The sequence below is a fragment of the Panthera pardus genome, unplaced genomic scaffold, assembly GCF_024362965.1.
Source record: "Panthera pardus isolate Hobbes unplaced genomic scaffold, ASM2436296v1 HiC_scaffold_24, whole genome shotgun sequence".
In the NCBI taxonomy this organism is placed as follows: domain Eukaryota; kingdom Metazoa; phylum Chordata; class Mammalia; order Carnivora; family Felidae; genus Panthera; species Panthera pardus.
Genome location: NW_026526810.1, coordinates 137,334,516 through 137,352,933, shown reverse-complemented (window position 1 = coordinate 137,352,933; position 18,418 = coordinate 137,334,516). Strand labels below are relative to the sequence as shown.

The window sequence follows — 18,418 nt, the reverse complement described above, 5'->3', positions numbered from 1 at the left end:
GAGGGAAGACCAAGTCCTACTCAGTGTGCATCTTTTTAAGGACGGCCACGGCCATCTTCACGCTAATAGGCAAACATGTCCAAGATGTTAATAAAAAAAAAAAGGCAACTGCTGTGTGATATGCAAAATATGCTACCAATTATGTTTCCATTATCCGCATCTAATTTAATCGCCCTGCCGTCAGAAAGAAGACTGCACAATACCAATTCTTGAAATTTGAGGTTTACTTTAATAACACGCTATTTGCCTCAAAGCCTACTCTTGCCTGCTATCAGTAGTTACATCAACATTCTTTTGGTTACTGTTTACCTGATATTTACTCATTAATCCACTGAGCAAATTAATATTCAAGGCTGCCTCCGTGCCAGGCGCTGTTCTAAGCACTTGGGATAAAGCGGCTGGCAGACAGTCCTCATGGAGTTTACAGTCTAGTTGGGAGAAGAAAAATAAAGTAAAACATAGAATATGTCATTCAGAGATGAGCCCACAGAGAAAAATACCTGTGCAGCCAGGAGAGGAGATGGGGTGAGGGCGGCTGCAATATTAATAGGATGATAAGGCGACAATAAAGCAAAGATCAGCGGAAAGGAAGCGAAGGGCCATGCAGCTCTGGAGGGGAAAGATCTCCTGAACAAGGACACAGGAAAGGCCAGCCTTGAGGCAAGTGTGCCACAAGAGGCGGGAGGCGGAGGCAGCCCAGGAGAAGGGTGGGGGGCCCAGAGGTATGGGGAACAGGAGTTGGTTACCGGGAAGGGCAGGGGGTAGGCTGCCGGCAGGGACGAATTACAGAGATTTGGCTTTTGCTCTGAGGGAGATGGGTTTTGAGCCAGGACAGACAAACAGCAACATCAAACTCCTATTTTAACAGGACGGCTCAGACCGGGTGAAGCGGGGTGCAGTGACAGGGGTGGGCACTCAGAAGCGGGGAGACCACTGAACACAGGAGCACAGTAACCAAGGCCAGAGTCGACGGGGCTCGGACCAGAGCGGCAACCGTGAGGGGGGAGCCACTCGAACATGCTGGCATGGGGACGCCTGGCTGTCCCAGTTGGTGGAGCGTGTGGCTCTTGATCTTGGGGTTGTGAGTTCGAGCCCCGTGCTGGGTTTAGAGATTACTTATAAATAAAATCTTTAAAGAATACGTACGCCAGCATACTAGATCTGGGTATGAAAACACAGGAGTCGAGAACGTTTCCCCAGTTCCAGCTCCTGGGAAGACCAAACGAGCACGCCACACTCTGTGCCTCAAAATGAAGCCAGAAAGCCAGGACAGAGCACGTGAGCTGTTACCAGAGTCCCTGAAAGCACAGTACTGGGCAGATGGGAGAAAACGACCAGAATTCAGAGCAGCGGCAAGCAAACCAGAGGTGCATCTGCAATCATTTAACTCTGCCGTCCCCAAGTGCAGACACAGCACGGGCATAGACAGGGCGCCCCAGAAGCAATTCTCGTGCCTCAGGGAGGAGAGGGGAGCCCACGTGTTCAAAGTGAAGGCAGTCCCCAGATCTTGTGTTTCCAGGGGTCAGCAAGAGCCTCAAACTCTAAGGAGGGGAGACATCCTCTCCCAGAGGGTAGGGTGGACCCTCACTGCCTTCTTTCCTCCAGGGTCCTCCCATCGCTTGGCCCTGAATGTGAACGCCGGCAGCTGAACCGGCAGGAAGCGCATGGTGAAGAAGGGCAATAAAGCCGCAGGCTTTGGCCGGGGAGCTGCCTCAGGGACAGGAGAGCACCTGGGGAAGCGAGACCCCCAAGGCCATCCAGAAGCCACTGGGCCGTACAAGCATGCGCTGACCCCAAAGAGCCCACCACGGACTGATGACTGAGGGCTGAGCTCCAGATGGCCAACAGGTGGCACCCTGTAGGACAGACCAGGTGGCGCGCGAGGGCTCTGAAAACCGGAGAGATCCCGAAACCTCACGCAAGGCTGGTGGGAATTTGCCACCCGAACACGGCTGATCAGCTGCAATCCCCAGAAGATTTAAACAAGCCCCCGGGTCCCGTAATACAGCATTCAAGATGCCCAGGACACACACAACTACCCAGCACGCGAAGACCCGGGAAAATCTCCAGGCTGGAGCGATGGCCACGTAGTTGGACACTGGCTATCCAACTTGGGTGTCCGACCCTACACCTCACACCAACCTTAAATCACTTCTAAACCCATTCAACCACCCAGACACCTGCTTTTTTACACCTGTAAAGCTAATGTTCTCCTACACCTGATAATCTGGAATAGAGAAGCCTTCATAAACAAGAGCACAAAAAAAGAAAAGTCAAAAAGGAAAATATCAATAAACTAACGTAAACTGTAACCTAAAGCTTATGAACAAGGGGCCCCTGGGCAGCTCAGCTGGTTGAGCGGCCGACTTCGGCTCAGGTCATGATCTCACGGTTCATGAATTCGAGCCTTGTGTTGGGTTGTGCTGACAGCTCGGAGCCTGGAGCCTGCTTCAGATTCTGTGTCTCCCTCTCTCTCTGTTCCTCACCTACTCACACTCTGTCTCTCTCAAAAAATAAATAAACATTAAAAAAAATTTTTTAAAAATGTCGGGCACCCCGCAGCCTCAGTCAATTAAGCAGCCAACTTTGACTCAGGGCATGATCTCGTGGTTCATGAGTTTCAGCCCCGCGTTGGGCTCTGTGCTGACAGCTCGGAGCCTAGAGCCTCCTTCGGATTCTGGGTCTCCCTCTCTCTCCGCCCCTCCCCTGCTCGTGCTCTGTCTCTCAAAAATAAACAAACATTAAAAAAAAATACGCGCATTAGTGTGTTTTAATTAAAATGATTTTATCAACTGCATCTCTAACAGCCAAAAGACAGAAGCAGCAGCGATCCAGGATTTTAAACCGAGTAGCAAAGGAATTAAAAGCAGAGGGCCGGGCCACCAGGCTCCTCCCGGTGAGGAATCCACCCTGCGCCGCTATCAAATGCTGCCGAGCACTAACGAGGCCCCGACCGTAAACACGAACACTTGTCCCTGGCTCCTCAGCTTGCCCTCAGGTTTCCAAAATTTTGTTTTTCCAGACTTATTTTCTTATGCGCTTCTCTACACACCTTAGAAGTTTATGTGCTCACCCTGTAAATGCTACAGTGCGATCTCACAGTGAGTACGAGAGATGGTACAATCTTCAGCTAACAAGACGCAGCCTGGAAAATTGTGACGGTGACCAAAAGAAACTGGCCAGTATCACAGTTTAAGCTTTCTGTCTTCCACACAAAATGCCTGGAGGTTGCAGTTCCTCAGAAACAACTCATTTGTTCAACGTACTAAAATGTTTAATAAAATCCAAGTTAGGGGCGCCCGGATGGCTCGGTCGGTTAAGCGTCCGACTTTAGCTCAGGTCATGATCTCGCAGGCAGTGAGTTCGAGCCCCATGTCGGGCGCTGTGCCGACAGCTCAGAGCCCGGAGCCTGCTTCGGATTCTGTGTCTCCCTCTCTCTCCACCCCTCCCTTGCTCGTGCTCTGTGTCTCTCTCTCATAACTAAACGTTAAAAAAAAATTTTTTTAATCCAAGTTAATCTGGTTATAGCTTAATAAACAGAAAGGATTAACATGAAGGTACTTTCTCCACAAATCCTGACCCACGGATATTTCTGGTGTCCATCTACAAGGTAGCAGGGGCACGACTGTACTGATACTTGAGTTCTACTTCAATCAAACAATCTCAGCAGACAGGACAGAAAACATACCGGTGACAATAATATCAGCAGCACAGCCTGAGCACCAGAAACGCAGGCTCACACGCGGAAGACGGAAGGGAGGCGCGTGGAATGGAAGCTGAGCCGTAAGAGAAACTGAGGGCTACACCTGAGCAGGCGCCACAGAAGTCTGCGGCGGGGGTGTCCTTGAGAAGCTCTTTGCGCACCAGGCTCACCGATCTTCAAATCTCCCAAGGAACCCCCGCCCCCGGCCCCAGAAAGGCCTTCCCTGACCTCCACAACAAACTACAAAGTGAATAAAGAACTACAAAGTGGATAAACGGAAAAGGCAGAGAACGAACATCTCGGAAGACAGAGTCTGTGTGAGCAACTCTGAGGGCAGAGGGAGCACGACGACACGTGTCGGGAAGACACGCTCCGGGGCAGCGCCAGCAGGAAGGGGAAGGAAGCCGCGGAAGGCCCCGAAAAGAAACGTGGCCCGTGTGCCACAGCCGCTCTACTTCCGACGTTGCCGTCGCCGTCGCAGAGGCAACGAATGTTTAAATCAAAGCAACAGCAAGGAGGTTATTCAAAGGGAGAAGTGTCGGGATTCATCGTAACTTCGGCAGAAAATCCGCGAGGACGTTTCTGTCCTGCCGAACTCGACCGCTTCCGTTCTCAGGGCGCCGCACACGATGCGATGTGAAAACCTGCCCGGTGAAGACGATGGATGCCGACAGCGGGCCGCTTCTCACGTGTAAGGAACAGGGCTGTAGGCTGAGCGCACACGTCACTCTTCATCGCGCGTGACAAGCGGGTCTGACGGGAACCACGTCCGTTCTTCACAGTTCATTTGAAGGAAAAGGCAACAGAAGAAACAAGTGGTGCGAAAGGAAAAGCCGCTGCGTAGTCACCGAACACAGAAGCAGGGAGTAAAGACCTGTCTGCCCTTCAGCCAGAGACCCGCGGCCCCTGAAGGAAAGACCATCCCGCATCGCATCGCATCGGCCCCAACGGTAAGTGTGTTTCACCCTCGGCTCCAAAAGAAAACACTGCCATCGCCTTCTGTAGAATGAATTACAAGGTTTCGCTTTCAATTTCTCATGCTCTTAGACCTCTCTTTTCCCCTACCCTTAATCTATCATTACGGTCTTTCAAGAGGGTATAAACTACATTGTCAAGTCACCTACTTCAGCATTTACGTCCTCCGGCCTCACAACTGGCTCCAGCATACAAATTTCACTACCAGACAGAGAGAGAAACGAGACGAATACAGAAAATAACCCCGACTAAACAGCCCACCTAGGACTGATACCAGCATTCTTCGCCTCTTTTGCTCCATCATAACGAATTTCCTCGGGATGGATATTTTGCAAATCGTCAAGACTGATCTGTCTTTTCTGCTCTCATTAGAGGGGACAGTGACCTGGCTTCTAGATGGCCTGAAAGTTAAGCGGAAGAATTAAAGCAGCGTGGTTATTTTTAGCTCTCTACAGGCATAAAAACACAGCCCTGAGCTGTGACCCACAGCAGAACATCACAGCACGCACCGTCCCCCCCGTAGCCGGGAGCGCGGCCCTGGGGCCTCCCGGTGCCGCTCCTCGCTGCATCACCGGAGCCGAGTCGGAGCGCATTTAGGACCAGAGCCCGTGGCCGCCGGCATCCTTTTCAAACAGAGGGAGCTACGTTCAAAAAGGCAGACCGTTATATAATTTGCGAAGATTAAACAGTAAGTTATTTTTGTCACTTCTTCCAGCTCACTTACAAGGTGAATTAATGAGCGTTCTCTCTAAATGAAGACATCACAACCTCATTCCTAACACAGAAATTGATTTATTTCAAATACGGTTTCAGTGGGTAAATAAGGAGGTTCATTCCTTCCAACAGGGGACGCATCCGGGAGAACAATATACGCCCGAGAAAAACATAGCTTCGTCACTAATTCAAGCAAACTCTTTGGCAACATCACCACATCGGATCCATCAACTTACCAGGTACGCTTTAAACCTTTTCTGCGCAAAACCTAAGTCAAAAGTGTGTGTGTAGGTAGAGCTTTCCTATACGTTAATGTTTTAAAGCCTCCTAAGAACTTTTAATAGCAAGTGCCAGTGTTATTTTCAGAAAATGTTCAGTCCGGAGATTATCTCTGACTTTGTATATTTCACTTCTGCTTAGCTACATAATGTGTTTTCAAAGCTTGGTTTTTGGTACTGACCTAGTTAGAAATTAAAAGACTTTAATCCACATTCTAATCTCGTTTTGACCTGCATATCTAACCAGTGAAAAATTCATGCAGTTTCTGGCAAATTTACTGAAAAGAAACAGATGTGCTGATCAGAACCACAACATTTTATACAAATAAACAAGTGAGAATATTCCCATAGGCTGAGCATGCCACTTTTTGGCTGGATGAAATGGCCAAAATACGATGCCTACAAACCCGCACACTGTCCTGGCTCAGACGTGGTGACAAAGACTCTGCTTCGGGAATTAAAGTGGCATCTGAAGGAGCGAGAGAGACTAATACAAGAGATTGAAAATGAACAAAAAGTAAAAAAAACAGGAGTGGATTACAACTGGCTGAGAAACTACCAGAACCCCCACATGACCATCCCGGCTACTGAACAAAGACAACTTGAAGTCCTTTGCTCACAAGTTCAACCTTGTCAGACCGGAACTATTCTCAGCAGGTAAAAATACTATGTTCTCTTTTGTGATTATCTGCTGCTGTCAAGTCTAAGTTCTTCATATATCTAGACTGGAAATCGTATTCTATCGGGTACATACTTTAATCACGTGCATCAAAAACCCAAAACCAAAATCCCCAAGGATAGGCTGGACAAAAATATCTTACTGGAAATATTTTTAAGTCACAGAGAATGTCTTTACTAGAAGCGTAATTTTAAAGGGATGAGATTATTCAAAAGGTAACTACTATGCAATTACATGATTTCAGCTATATTTCAGAGATAAATGAATATGCACAGAAGGGAGTTTCTGAATTGAATATTCATTACTGCTTTCCCTCTAGATTTCGAGAAGTTTTAGCAGAAAATGATGTACTGCCATGGGAAATAGTCTACATCTTCAAGCAAGTTCTGAAAGACTTCCTAAACAGTACTGACAAAGGCAACCAGCAGGAAGGCCTGGAAGAGTCAAGGAACACAGACTGTCCTGTTCCTTCTGTGATGCCAGGCTCAAGCTCCAAGAGTTCAGACAAAGACGAAATACCCACTATTTCCAGTTACGTGGACAAAACCACAAAGAACAGGTTCCCAGCATTCTCACACAGAATATGGAACCTACCATATTATTACCCATCAAGTTAAGTTACTTATAACCAGAGGAGTTTCTATGACCCCCTTTAGAAGCAGAACTCTTACTATTAAAAGAAAAAGTGATGTGATTTCATGTTTTGTTGCAAAGTCAGATGTTAAGTAGTGTTTAACTCTGCATCCTAGGTTTTAAGTAGTGTTCCTTTTTTAACCACTCTACAAATGCAATGTTTTATTAAACAGTCTACTTTTAACTAAAATGGTTCCAAATATTTTGAAAAAAATGTTTGAAGTATTTTCTTATACCTCAAACATCTCTCACAGGAACATAGGCATTTTATTTAGTATGAAACTGGACAAATTCTGTGTGGAAATTAGACATTAACCTTGACTTTTATTCTGAAAGGAAGCTGTATAGAATAAAATAAATGACTGATGTGAATCTTACTTTTACAATAAAACACAGAACCGCCTCCAGTCATTCTCAGCGGGGAAGGGAGGATGGGCAGTCACAGAGAAGATAATGTGTAGTTTAAAGACTAAGTGATGCTTTACTCCAACACTCAGGTTTGTTACTAATTACGATATTTTTTAATTGCAACTAACGTTAAGGAAAGGCGTGAAAAAGAAACAGGGACATCTGGGTAGCTCAGTCGGTCGAGCGTCCGACTTCGGCTCAGGCCATGATCTTGCAGTCTGTGAGTTCGAGCCCCACACCGGGCTCGCTGCTGTCAGTGCAGAGCCCACTTTGAATCCTCTGTCTCCCTCTCTCTGCTCCTGCCCTGCTTGTGTGCACATGCTCGCTCGCTCTCTCTCTCAAAAATAAATACACTATTTTATAAATAAATAAATATGATAAACAAACAAATAAATAAGGAAATAGAGCACTATATTATATCAATAAAGAGAAACAGACTGGGTTCATTTAAGATGGCAAATATTCAGGGTGCCTGGTGGCTCAGTCAGTTAAGCAGCTGACTCTTGATTTCGGCTCAGGTCATGATCTCTTGGTTTGTGAGTTCAAGCCTCACATCTCGCTCTACACTGACGGCGCAGAACCTGCTTGGGATTCTCTCTTCCTCTCTTTCTGCCCCTCCCCACTCACGCTTGCTCACTCTCTCTGCCTCCCTCCCTCCCTCTCAAAATAAATAAAATAAAATACCTAATATTTAATATGCAAAATTCAACATTTCATAATTTCATTCAAGGAGAAAACTCATCATTGGGTTTTTTTATTAAGTGCTAGAATCTTTATCACTTTTTTCTAAATGTTTATTTATTTTTGAGAGACAGAGACAGACAGAGCATGAGTGGGGGAGGAGCAGAGAGAGAGGGAGAGACGGAATCTGAAGCAAGCTCCAGGCTCTGAGCTGTCAGCACAGAGTGCGACGCAGGGCTCGACCCCATGAACCATGAGATCATGACCTGAGCTGAAGTTGGACGCTTAACCGACTAAGCCACCTAGGCTCCCCTAGAATCTTTATCACTCTTAAAAGTAAGTCCAAGGAACCCAATGTTTACAACTTTACACTTGGGATTTTATCGTTTTCTTCCATCTAAAAGGAAAACATATCCAGGACCAGAACTGAACACACACCCCAAACGAACCCTTCTGACCTGTTTTCTCCTGTACTCTCAGGCAACATCCACACCATCCTGAGCAGGCTTCAACTTGGTCTTTAAATTTTTTTTTTTTTTAACGTTTATTTATTTTTGAGACAGAGAGAGACAGAGCATGAACGGGGGAAGGTCAGAGAGAGGGAGACACAGAATCTGAAACAGGCTCCAGGCTCTGAGCCGTCAGCACAGAGCCCGACGCGGGGCTCGAACTCACGAACCGCGAGATCATGACCTGAGCAGAAGTCGGCCGCTTAACCGACTGAGCCACCCAGGCGCCCCTCAACTTGGTCTTTAATCCTAATCATGCAGTGAATGGTGTCAACCCGACCAGGGTTTAATAAGATAAAGGAAAGGGAAACACAGCTCTAAGTGGATCTGAAATAGACACCTCTCGTTCCTGTTCCCTTGTGGTTCTGTGTTCACGAGCTAACTAGCAAGGGCTCTTCCAGCACTGAGAAATTTGAATGGAAACTATCTGTGGGAGAGCTGACTGTCCCCAGAAGTGCGTAACTGCTTATTATCCAGTGAATACAGAAAACAGCACACAAAAGGTTTCATATTATCACCTTAATGGTGGGAACAAAATGTCTGTTTTAAACAGCTTGGAGTGGTCTATGATGCAGCCCCAGAAGTGGCAACGTCACCATGTAGATGAGGAAATATACACCATAAAGAGACCCAGAACACTCCACTCTTCCCCCGCAGGGCACCTTAATCAGCCACCACACAAAAGAAATGACCAAGCACATCCCTTTCGAGATGGCCACTCTCCCTGTCCAGACAGGAAGAAGAGGACAGTCTTCAGTCCCCGCTGTCAGAAGCTTCCTATGTCTGAAGAAGCTACAGACACTTCGGTGACCCACTAGTCCAAGAGGAAAATGAACCCATGCTGCTCTAAGTTGCCCACGATGCAGTCAATTCCACAGCCAGACTTTAAAGAGAAATGGAGGGGCGCCTGGGTCACTCAGTTGGTTAAGCGTCCAACTTCAGCACAGGTCACGATCTCATCATTCATGGGTTCGGGCCCCAAGGTGGGCTCTGTGCTGCCAGCTCAGAGCCTGGAGCCTGCTTCAGATTCTGTGTCTCCTTCTCCCTCGGCCCCTTCCCCGCTCACATTCTGTCTCTCTCTCTCTCTCTCTCTCTCTCTCTCAAAAATTAACATTAAAAAAAAATCTTAAGGGGCACCTGGGTGGCTCACTCGGTTAAGCCTCTGACGCTTGGTTTCGGCTCAGATCATGATCTCACGGTTCAGGGGTTCAAGCCCCACATCGGGCTCTGCGCTCATGGAAGCCTACTTGGGATTCTCTTTCTCTTTCTCCCTCTCTCTCTGCTACTCCACTTGTACTGTCTCTCTCTCAAAATTAAATAAACTTAAAAAAAAAACTTTTAAATAGAAGTAAATAAAGAGGAATGGAAAAAATACACTGCATTTTGGTAGACAGAATCTCTCTCACTTTGCTTTGGCAATAGCCTAACAACCATGGTTCCTGTGAGAGCACTGGTGTATGTAATTTAAAACTACAGTTGTTTAGAGGCTCCTGGGTAGCGCAGTCAGTTAAACATCGGACTCTTGGTTACCGCTCAGGTGGAGCTCCACCTCAGGATCTGTGCTGACAGGGCGGAGCCTGCTTGGGATTCTCTCTCTCCCTCTCTCTCTCTGCCCCTCCCCTGCTCATGCTCTCTCTCTCAAAATAAACTTCAAAAAAAAAAAAAAAACTACAGTTGTTCCTCAAAAATCTACAAATCAAATAGAAATTTTAACACAAATAACTTCCTAAATATTAACAGATCTCATTCCATACGTTGGCCTGTTTCTAAAACCGGCAAGAAAATGAGGGTCAAAAACATTAGGGGGTGTAAATGGGGGAAAGAACTACCAGGAAGGCTTTAGGCATGTTTTACAAAGAGAAAGTATTGGCTCAGTGGCTAAAAGCTTTGGCTAGAAAATAGTAAGGTGCGGGGGCGCCTGTGTGGCTCAGTCGGTTGGGTGTCCAACTTCAGCTCAGGTCATGATATGGTTTGTGAGTTCGAGCCCCACATCGGGCTCTGTGCTGACAGCTTGGTGCCTGGAGCCTGCTTCAGATTCTGTGTGTCCTTCTCTCTCCGCCCCTCCCCCACTTGTGTGTGCACTCTCTCCTTCTCTCTCTCTCTCTCTCTCTCTCTCTCAAAAATAAATCAATGTAAAAAAAATAGTGAGGTGCAATATACATTAATCCACATAAAAGTACTCTGTGTATCTGACACATCATAGGCTCTCAAAAGTTAGCAGATTTTTTTAAATGTTTGTTTTTGAGAGAAAGAGAGAGCACACTCACATGGGAGGGGCAGACAGAGGGAGGGACAGAGGATCCGAACTGGGCTCTGTGCTAAGAGCGCAGGGCCCAATGTGGGGCTCAAACTCATGGGCCACGAGATCATGGCCTGAGCCAAAGTCAGATTCTTAACCGACTGAGCCACCCAGGCGTCCCTCAGAAGTGAGCACTATTTAACCAGCCCAATCCATTTAGTAGCGTTTCAGTCATTCTTTCACACGCCAGGTGCTGTGTGCAAAGCACTGTATACATATTCTCATTTAATCCCTTCCTTGAAAGTAGTATCACTCCCACTCGACACATGAACAAACAGCCTCAGACAAGTTCAATGGCTGTCCAACGTCAGTGAACAACAGGGCAGAGACTGGCATCCGTCGGGTCCCTGCACTGTGTCCAGCCCCAACTTAACCTCTGAGCTCCAAACGCATACAGTCAGTTGTTTACCTGACACCTCCTCTTGGATGCCCACAGGTAACCAAGGTCACAGAGATTTGTTTTCTAAAAGGATAAATACAAATCAAGAAAAGGAACAAAGGAATCAAAGCAACACATGTACACACAAAAAAGCACAGCTCTTTCGACACTTCAGCTCAGGAAACAACAATGCCACCGAGCCATCCAATTCGTAGAGAATCCCAGAACCAGAAATCTCAGAATCATTCTCGATGGTGGAGGGACCAAAAACACATCACAAAGAAGACTTGGGGCACATGGTAAGTGCTTTAGAGGAGAAAACAATGTTGAGAGAGACTACAGAGATGGAGACAGGAGGTGTGGGAGGATCTGTGCAGCTGTGGAGGCCACAGGAGGCCCGTACAAGGAGCAGACATCGGGACAGAGCCCGGAATGATGAAGGCGTTTGTTTCTTCCCAGGAAGAAACAAAGCAGAGGGAGAGGAAAAAAGGGCAGGCACTCCGGGCAGAAGAGTAGAGACAGAAGCCCCAAGGTGGAAGTGAGTTTGGGGTCTTCAAGACACAGAAAAAATAAATGCCAATGTGGCCAGAGGGCAACAGCAGATTAGGCAGATGTCAGCTGGAGGAAAGCTCGGTTAGTCATAACAGAGTCTACATTTTATTCTAATGACAATCTAGCCACAGATAGTTGCACACGTACTCAAAAAACCTTAGATGTGAGTGTTGACTCAAGAATTTGCTCATTTACCAAACATTAACCGATCATCCACTTCGTGCCAGACATTCTTCTAGGTGCTAGAATACTCGGGGGGCAAGGATGGGAAGCGAGGAGAATAAAAATAGAAGGCTTTTGCAATAATGCAGGAAAGAGAGGATGGTTCATCTAGGCCAGGTTGGTGAAAGCACAAACGGGGAAGTGCACTCTTATTCTGGAAACATCTGCCAGGGTATTCTAATTTTCATCGGATTATACAGATACAGACACACACACACACACACACACACACACACACACACACACCCCTCAGGGAAATCAGCTGTGGTCAGAGGCGTATGACAGATTTCACAATTCAGTCAAAGCAGGAGCAGATAAGGAAGCCATACTCATTTCTAGCACATCATAAAACCTCAAGAATTGGGACCTACCAAGGCAGTCCCTTCATGCAAATACCTGGGCCCCTACTATGTGCCAGGCACTACACCAGGAGCTGGAGATTCAGTGATAAAACGTTCCCTCAAAAAGTTCTCATGTGGAGAAAACAACAGAAAGAAATTCCATACAAGTACTAAGAGATGTGGACGCAGGGCACCAGGCAAGTGGTTATTCACAAAGGGGAGGTGGCCACCCGCCTGGTTTTCCCGAGCCTTCCAGGCGTTCCTTCTCACTCTTCTTTATTCCATCTCGTCAACTTCTCAACATTCAAGGGGTCCAGGCGTGGGTCCTTGGACCTCTTCTCTCTGCACTCACCCACTAGGATCCACCACCCAGAGTCTGGGTGAGCTCACTGGTCTCCAAGCCTTAAACTGAACCCCCAAACATCTAGTTCCAGCCAGGCTTCCTTCCTCAATTCCAGACTGCCTGCATTTACTGTTATCTAACAGTCATGTCAAGTTAACACGTCCAAATCAAAAGTCTCCCCATATACCAGCTCCTCCCGTGGTCCTGCCTCTCTCCGTCGATGGCAACACATTCCAGCTGCTCGGCCAAGAACCTTGGTGTCCCCGTTACCGCTTCCCCACTCATGTTCTGTATCTGATCCAGCTACAAAGTCCTCGCTTGTGTCTTAGGAATACATCCAAACTGCATACTGCTTACCACCTCCAATGCCACGGTCCTGGTCTAACCCACCATCCTCTCTTCTTAGATGATGTATTAGCGGGCATTCTCCAGAGAAACTAAACCAACAGATATGTATAGAGAAAGAGAGATTTACTTTTAGGAATTAGCTCATGAGACTGTAGAGACACAAGTCCAAAATGTGCAGGCTAGGCCAGCAGACTGGAAACCTGAGAAGGAGTTGCAGCCCGAGTCTGAAGGGACTTGGCAGAATTCCTTCTTGTTTTAGGAAGTAAATCTTCGTTCTAGCCAGGTCTGCAACTGATTTGATGAGGCCCACCCACAATTTGGAAGGTAATCTGCCTTACTCAAAATCCATCGATTTAAATGTTCGTTTCATCCAAAAAGCACCTCCATAGAAACATCCAGAATCATCTTGGGCCAGGGGCACCTGGGTGACTCAGCTGGTTAAGCGTCCAACTTTGGCTGAGGTCACGATCTCGAGGTTCATGGGTCTGAGCCCCGCACTGGGCTCTGTGCTGACAGCTCAGAGCCTGGAGCCTGCTTCGGATTCTGTGTCTCCCTCTCTGTCTGCCCCTCCCCCTCTCACACACTGTCTCTCTCTCAAAGATAAATACACATTTTTTAAAAAAAAGCTTTTTTGGGGCGCCTGGGTGGCGCAGTCGGTTAAGCGTCCGACTTCAGCCAGGTCACGATCTCGCGGTCTGTGAGTTCGAGCCCCGCGTCAGGCTCTGGGCTGATGGCTTGGAGCCTGGAGCCTGTTTCCGATTCTGTGTCTCCCTCTCTCTCTGACCCTCCCCCGTTCATGCTCTGTCTCTCTCTGTCCCAAAAATAAATAAAAAACATTGAAAAAAAAAATTTAAAAAAAAAAAAAAAAAAAAAGCTTTTTTTTAAATCATGTTGGGCCAAATATCAGCACAACTGTCCAGCCAAGCTGACATCTAAAGTGATGTCACAGATGATATTAATGGACTCTTCCCTGATCCCCTGTTACTGCCCTGGGCCCACTGCAGTCCATTCCACACAGCAGTGACCATGTTAAAGCCAGAAGTCACATCACCCCACAGCTCTGGTCAAAACCCCAGAGTGCCCTCCAATGGCCCCCCAGTAGCCTCAGATGAAGCAGCAGAGTCCTTCGTGGTTTCAGAGATAATCGTGGACCCAGCTCCGTGCCCCCAGAGCTCCCCTATTCTCTTTCTCTCTCTCTCTCTCTCTCTCTCTCTCTCTCTCTCTCTCTCAGCCACTCCCCTCCGGGGCATTGAATTACATAGAGAACACTGTAATTCATGGGAAAGTGGCCTAACAAACTAAATCTGTAAACGGACAAAAAGGTCTTTAAAAAGCACGGCTTTTGTGGTCAACAGAAAACCGCAACCCTCGGAGGATAACACGTACACACACTCACGTGTGCAAAGCCTACATACCGAAAAGCAACCAGCGAGAAAAGTGAAAAGTAACATACACTGGAGCCAGACAGCCATCCTACCACATAATAAATAGGCGGACGGGGATCAGTTTCTCAACTTAGCGGACCCTCAGCTATAAAATGGGACCTCCCTTGTCTGTCGGAAGGACAGACTGCTGTGCTTCCTGTCACCTGACGCGGTGCTCCACACAGTGGGCACTCAACTTACCTGAGAGATACCAAGAAGGGAAAACTGAATTAGGTAAAAGGAATCACCAGACAGGTGATTTGAAATGGGGAGTTTCTATGGGAAAGCTTTCTCTGGGACAACGTGCATTTGGAGGTGCCAAAGGGTCTCGTGTTGGGGCGCCTGGGTGGCGCAGTCGGTTAAGCGTCCGACTTCAGCCAGGTCACGATCTCACGGTCCGTGAGTTCGAGCCCCGCGTCAGGCTCTGGGCTGATGGCTCGGAGCCTGGAGCCTGTTTCCGATTCTGTGTCTCCCTCTCTCTCTGCCCCTCCTCCGTTCATGCTCTGTCTCTCTCTGTCCCAAAAATAAATAAAAAACGAAAAAAAAAAAAAAACAAAGTCTCGTGTTTTCTACTTCTCTTCTTTATTTTTAATGCCGGTAGTCATTACTCACATGACTCACGGAGCTGGTTTAACAACGCTCTCGTGGACTGGACTCCAGAGACTCAAGGCAAACTGGTCGTACGCTGATCGTCCCTCCCAAATACAGCTTCACTGTGGGCTTTCCTATACTTCAAAACCCGTCTTCCTCTATGTCAGATGTTTTCTCACCAACATCAAAACCTCATTCAAAGTCTCCTTTCTGAAAAGACCTCAGTCAACAAGTATCTGAGCATCAGCTGTGCGCCTGCCACGGGGCAGAGGGTGCCTTTATGGTCAGCTCACCCTACATCAACCCCAGGTCTACCACTGTATCAGTTTCCTGTTGCCGCCACACCAAACTACCAATAATCCAGCAGTTCCAAACAACACAAATGGATTATTTCATAGTTTCTGTTAATCGGTAGCGCAGGTAGACACAAGTAGGTCCTCTGCTTAGAGTCCCGTAAGGCCAAAATCAAGGTGTTGGCAGGACTGCGTTCACTACAAAAGGCTCATTCAGGGTCGCTGGCCAAATTCAGTTCCTCGAAGTTGTAGGACAGAGGTCCCTGTTTCCCTGCTGGCCGTCAGCCGGGATCCCATCTTTGCTCCTAGCTGTCCACATTCTTCTCCTGCTTCCTTTGTGGTCGGTCCTGTCTAACACCAACTGGTCGAGTCCCTCTCATGTTTCAAATCCCTGCTTTTAAGGGCTCGTGTCATTAGACAATCCAGGTAATCTCCCTATTTTAGAGTCTATAACCTTAGTTACATCCGCAAAATCCCTCTTTCCGGTAACAGAACACGGTCACAGGGTCCCGTGGTTATCTTTGGAGGGGGGTAGAGGCTCCTTCTACCTACCGTGACTATTTATTTCAGGAAGTTATTGGGCAAGGCACTTTACCACCCAAGTCTGTTTCCTCAACTACAAAATTAAGTTACTGCCATCAATCTCAGGGGGTTATTTCAAGGACTAAATAATGTAGCTGTATTTGAGTGCCCACTACACAGCAGAGCCTCCGCCTTAGATATGCACGTGGTAAGGGCCCAGGAAGGGCCTTTCAGAGAAGTACTGCTCAGACTCAAAGCACTACACAAACAAATCTCAATGTTATTTGCCTATTTCTAGCTACGTACAGAAGTTGAAACGTTTATGGCAATTTTACAAAGTAATTTTACGTGATAATTATAATTAATATTTTAAGTGGGGCTTGTATTTTCTTTTTTCCATTCCATTACTCTGAAATTTCATTTTTATTGATTTTTCAAAGTCTTAATCCACCAAAGACTGGAAATTGTAACAACTGGTCCTCAGTAGTTACAACATTTAAATCTATACTTTTAGTTTCTGAAAAGGTCAATAATTTACTTCCGCTACCACAATAAGTTATTTAGAAGCAACACAGCTCTGCCCGTTACAAGCAGAGGAGGCTTAAGGAGAGAGGGTAGCCTACAGGATTACTCACTAGAGCAATTCAAGGGGAAAAAGTACAAAAGCAGCAACAAAAAAGCCACTCTAAAGCTGCACAAGGGTCTCTTTGTCCCCTCCCCGCCTCCAAGAACAGGTTTACTAAAGATCCCAAGTAGTCCTTGACTCTGCAAAGGCTTGAAGCTTGTCTACAGAGGCTTGAAGCAATCCCATGAAAACCTGACGGGGCCAACCAACAAGAGAAACTTTCTCAAAAACTAAAAAACTGAGGCGCCTGGGTGGCTCAGTCGGTTAAGTGTCTGCCTTCGGCTCAGATCATGATCTCGCGGTTTACGGGCTCGGGCCCCGCGTCGGGCTCTGTGCTGACAGCTCAGAGCCTGGAGCCTGCTTCAGATTCTGTGTCTCCCTCTCTCTCTGCCCCTCCTCAGCTCGTGCTCTCTGTCTCAAAAATAAGTAAACATTACAAATAAAAATAAAAAACTAAAAAACAAAAACCACCCTCTCAACTGAAAAAGGTGTTGAATATGGGGGGGGGGGGGGGTCCGAGCACTGACACAGACACTCCAAGATGGGAGTACTTCTATAGTGGCCCGCTTTATAGAGGAACAGGTGTTTCTGTACACCAGACTGGGTCTTCTAAAAACAGATGCCCTCCTCTTGCCTTTTTATTTCCACCAAAATCATGTGAACAGATGAACCAAGAACAGTTGCTTAAGTTAAAAAAAAAAAACAGTGGGAGAAGGAGCGTTCAGGAAACCGAACAAAGATCCAGCTTTCCAGCTCCTTGGTATTCACCCAAATGGACTGAAAACGTTTGACCCACAAAAACCTGCCAGAAATGTTTACCACAGCTTTACTCATCACTGCAAAACTTGAAAGCCACCAGCATCCTTCAGTAGGTAAATGCACAGACTGTGGTACATGCAGACAATGGAATATCATTCAACACGTGTTAAAAAAAAAAAAAAAAAAGAAAGAAAGAAAGAAAAAAGCTACCAATCCATGAAAAAACATGGAGGAAACTTAAACACATATTACAAAATCAAAGTAGCAGATCTGAAAAGGCTAAACAGGCCTGATTCTAACTACAAGACACTCTGGAAAACGCAAAACTAGGGATAGTGAAAGGATCAGGGGTTGCCAGGGTTGGGGGGGAGAGGGAGGGGTAAAGAGGCAGAGCACAAAAGGCAGTGAAACTATTCTGTATGGTGGTGGATACAGGTTCCTACACCTGTCCACAACCACAGACCACAACACTAAGACTGAACCCTCATCGGCACTACGGACTCTGGTTAACCATAACGTATCCACATGTCTCGTCCCTTGTACAATGACACACAAAAAAAGACATTAACAACAGGGAAACGTTGGCGGGGGTGAAGAAGGTACTTGGGATTATGCTCAACTTTTCTGTAAATGTAAACTGCTCTCAAAAATAGCTTATTAATTAAAAAAAAAAAAAAGTTAAAAAGTGAACCTAATTCTGGAGTGGCTCAACTTCCAGGAGAGTTAACTAGGCCTAGGTCACGGGGTGGCCCAGCCAGGGGCCAGGGACGTAGTCAGGGAGAGTCTGGGGAGGAGCAAGGGCTCGGGCCTCACACCAACCCCCAGACGCTCCCCGACCGCCGGCCTCGCTCCCACCCCTGGCCGGGCCTGGGCTTCGCACCCACCCTCGGCCTCCTACCTCCCGGACGCTGCCGGCTGGGGCCCAGTCTGGGCCCCGGCTGCTGGGCCGAAGCGGGGGGGCGCGTCCCTGCGCTGCGCCTCGTCCCTGGCCGCCTCGGCCGGGAAGGCGGGCGGTGAGCCCAGCAGTTCCACATCCGTCACGGTCTTGCCGATGGTGAACCAGTCGTTGATCTGGTCGACGGTGAGCTTGCGCAGCATGCTCCCGGCACGGCGACGACGCCACCTCAACTGCCCAGCGGA

At 47.4% G+C, this 18,418-nt stretch overlaps 2 protein-coding genes across 5 annotated transcripts in view; one reads left to right on the top strand and one right to left on the bottom strand.

The window, feature by feature from the left end:
- The window catches only part of TDRD9 (tudor domain containing 9), a 112,230-nt gene extending 93,812 nt beyond the window's left edge, over positions 1–18,418 (bottom strand). For all 4 annotated transcript variants that reach the window (XM_053889889.1, XM_053889890.1, XM_053889891.1 and 1 more), the window contains exon 1: positions 18,177–18,418. In XM_053889889.1, the coding sequence (XP_053745864.1) occupies positions 18,177–18,376 (200 nt within the window). In that variant the 5' untranslated portion in view covers positions 18,377–18,418. The remainder of the gene's footprint in view (positions 1–18,176) is intronic.
- RD3L (RD3 like) lies at positions 4,634–7,354 on the top strand. Its single transcript, XM_019434181.2, has 4 exons — positions 4,634–5,366; positions 5,525–5,631; positions 6,022–6,327; positions 6,669–7,354. Exons 3-4 carry the CDS (start codon positions 6,029–6,031, stop codon positions 6,964–6,966), a joined length of 597 nt encoding a protein of 198 aa, XP_019289726.1. The 5' UTR covers positions 4,634–5,366; positions 5,525–5,631; positions 6,022–6,028; the 3' UTR covers positions 6,967–7,354.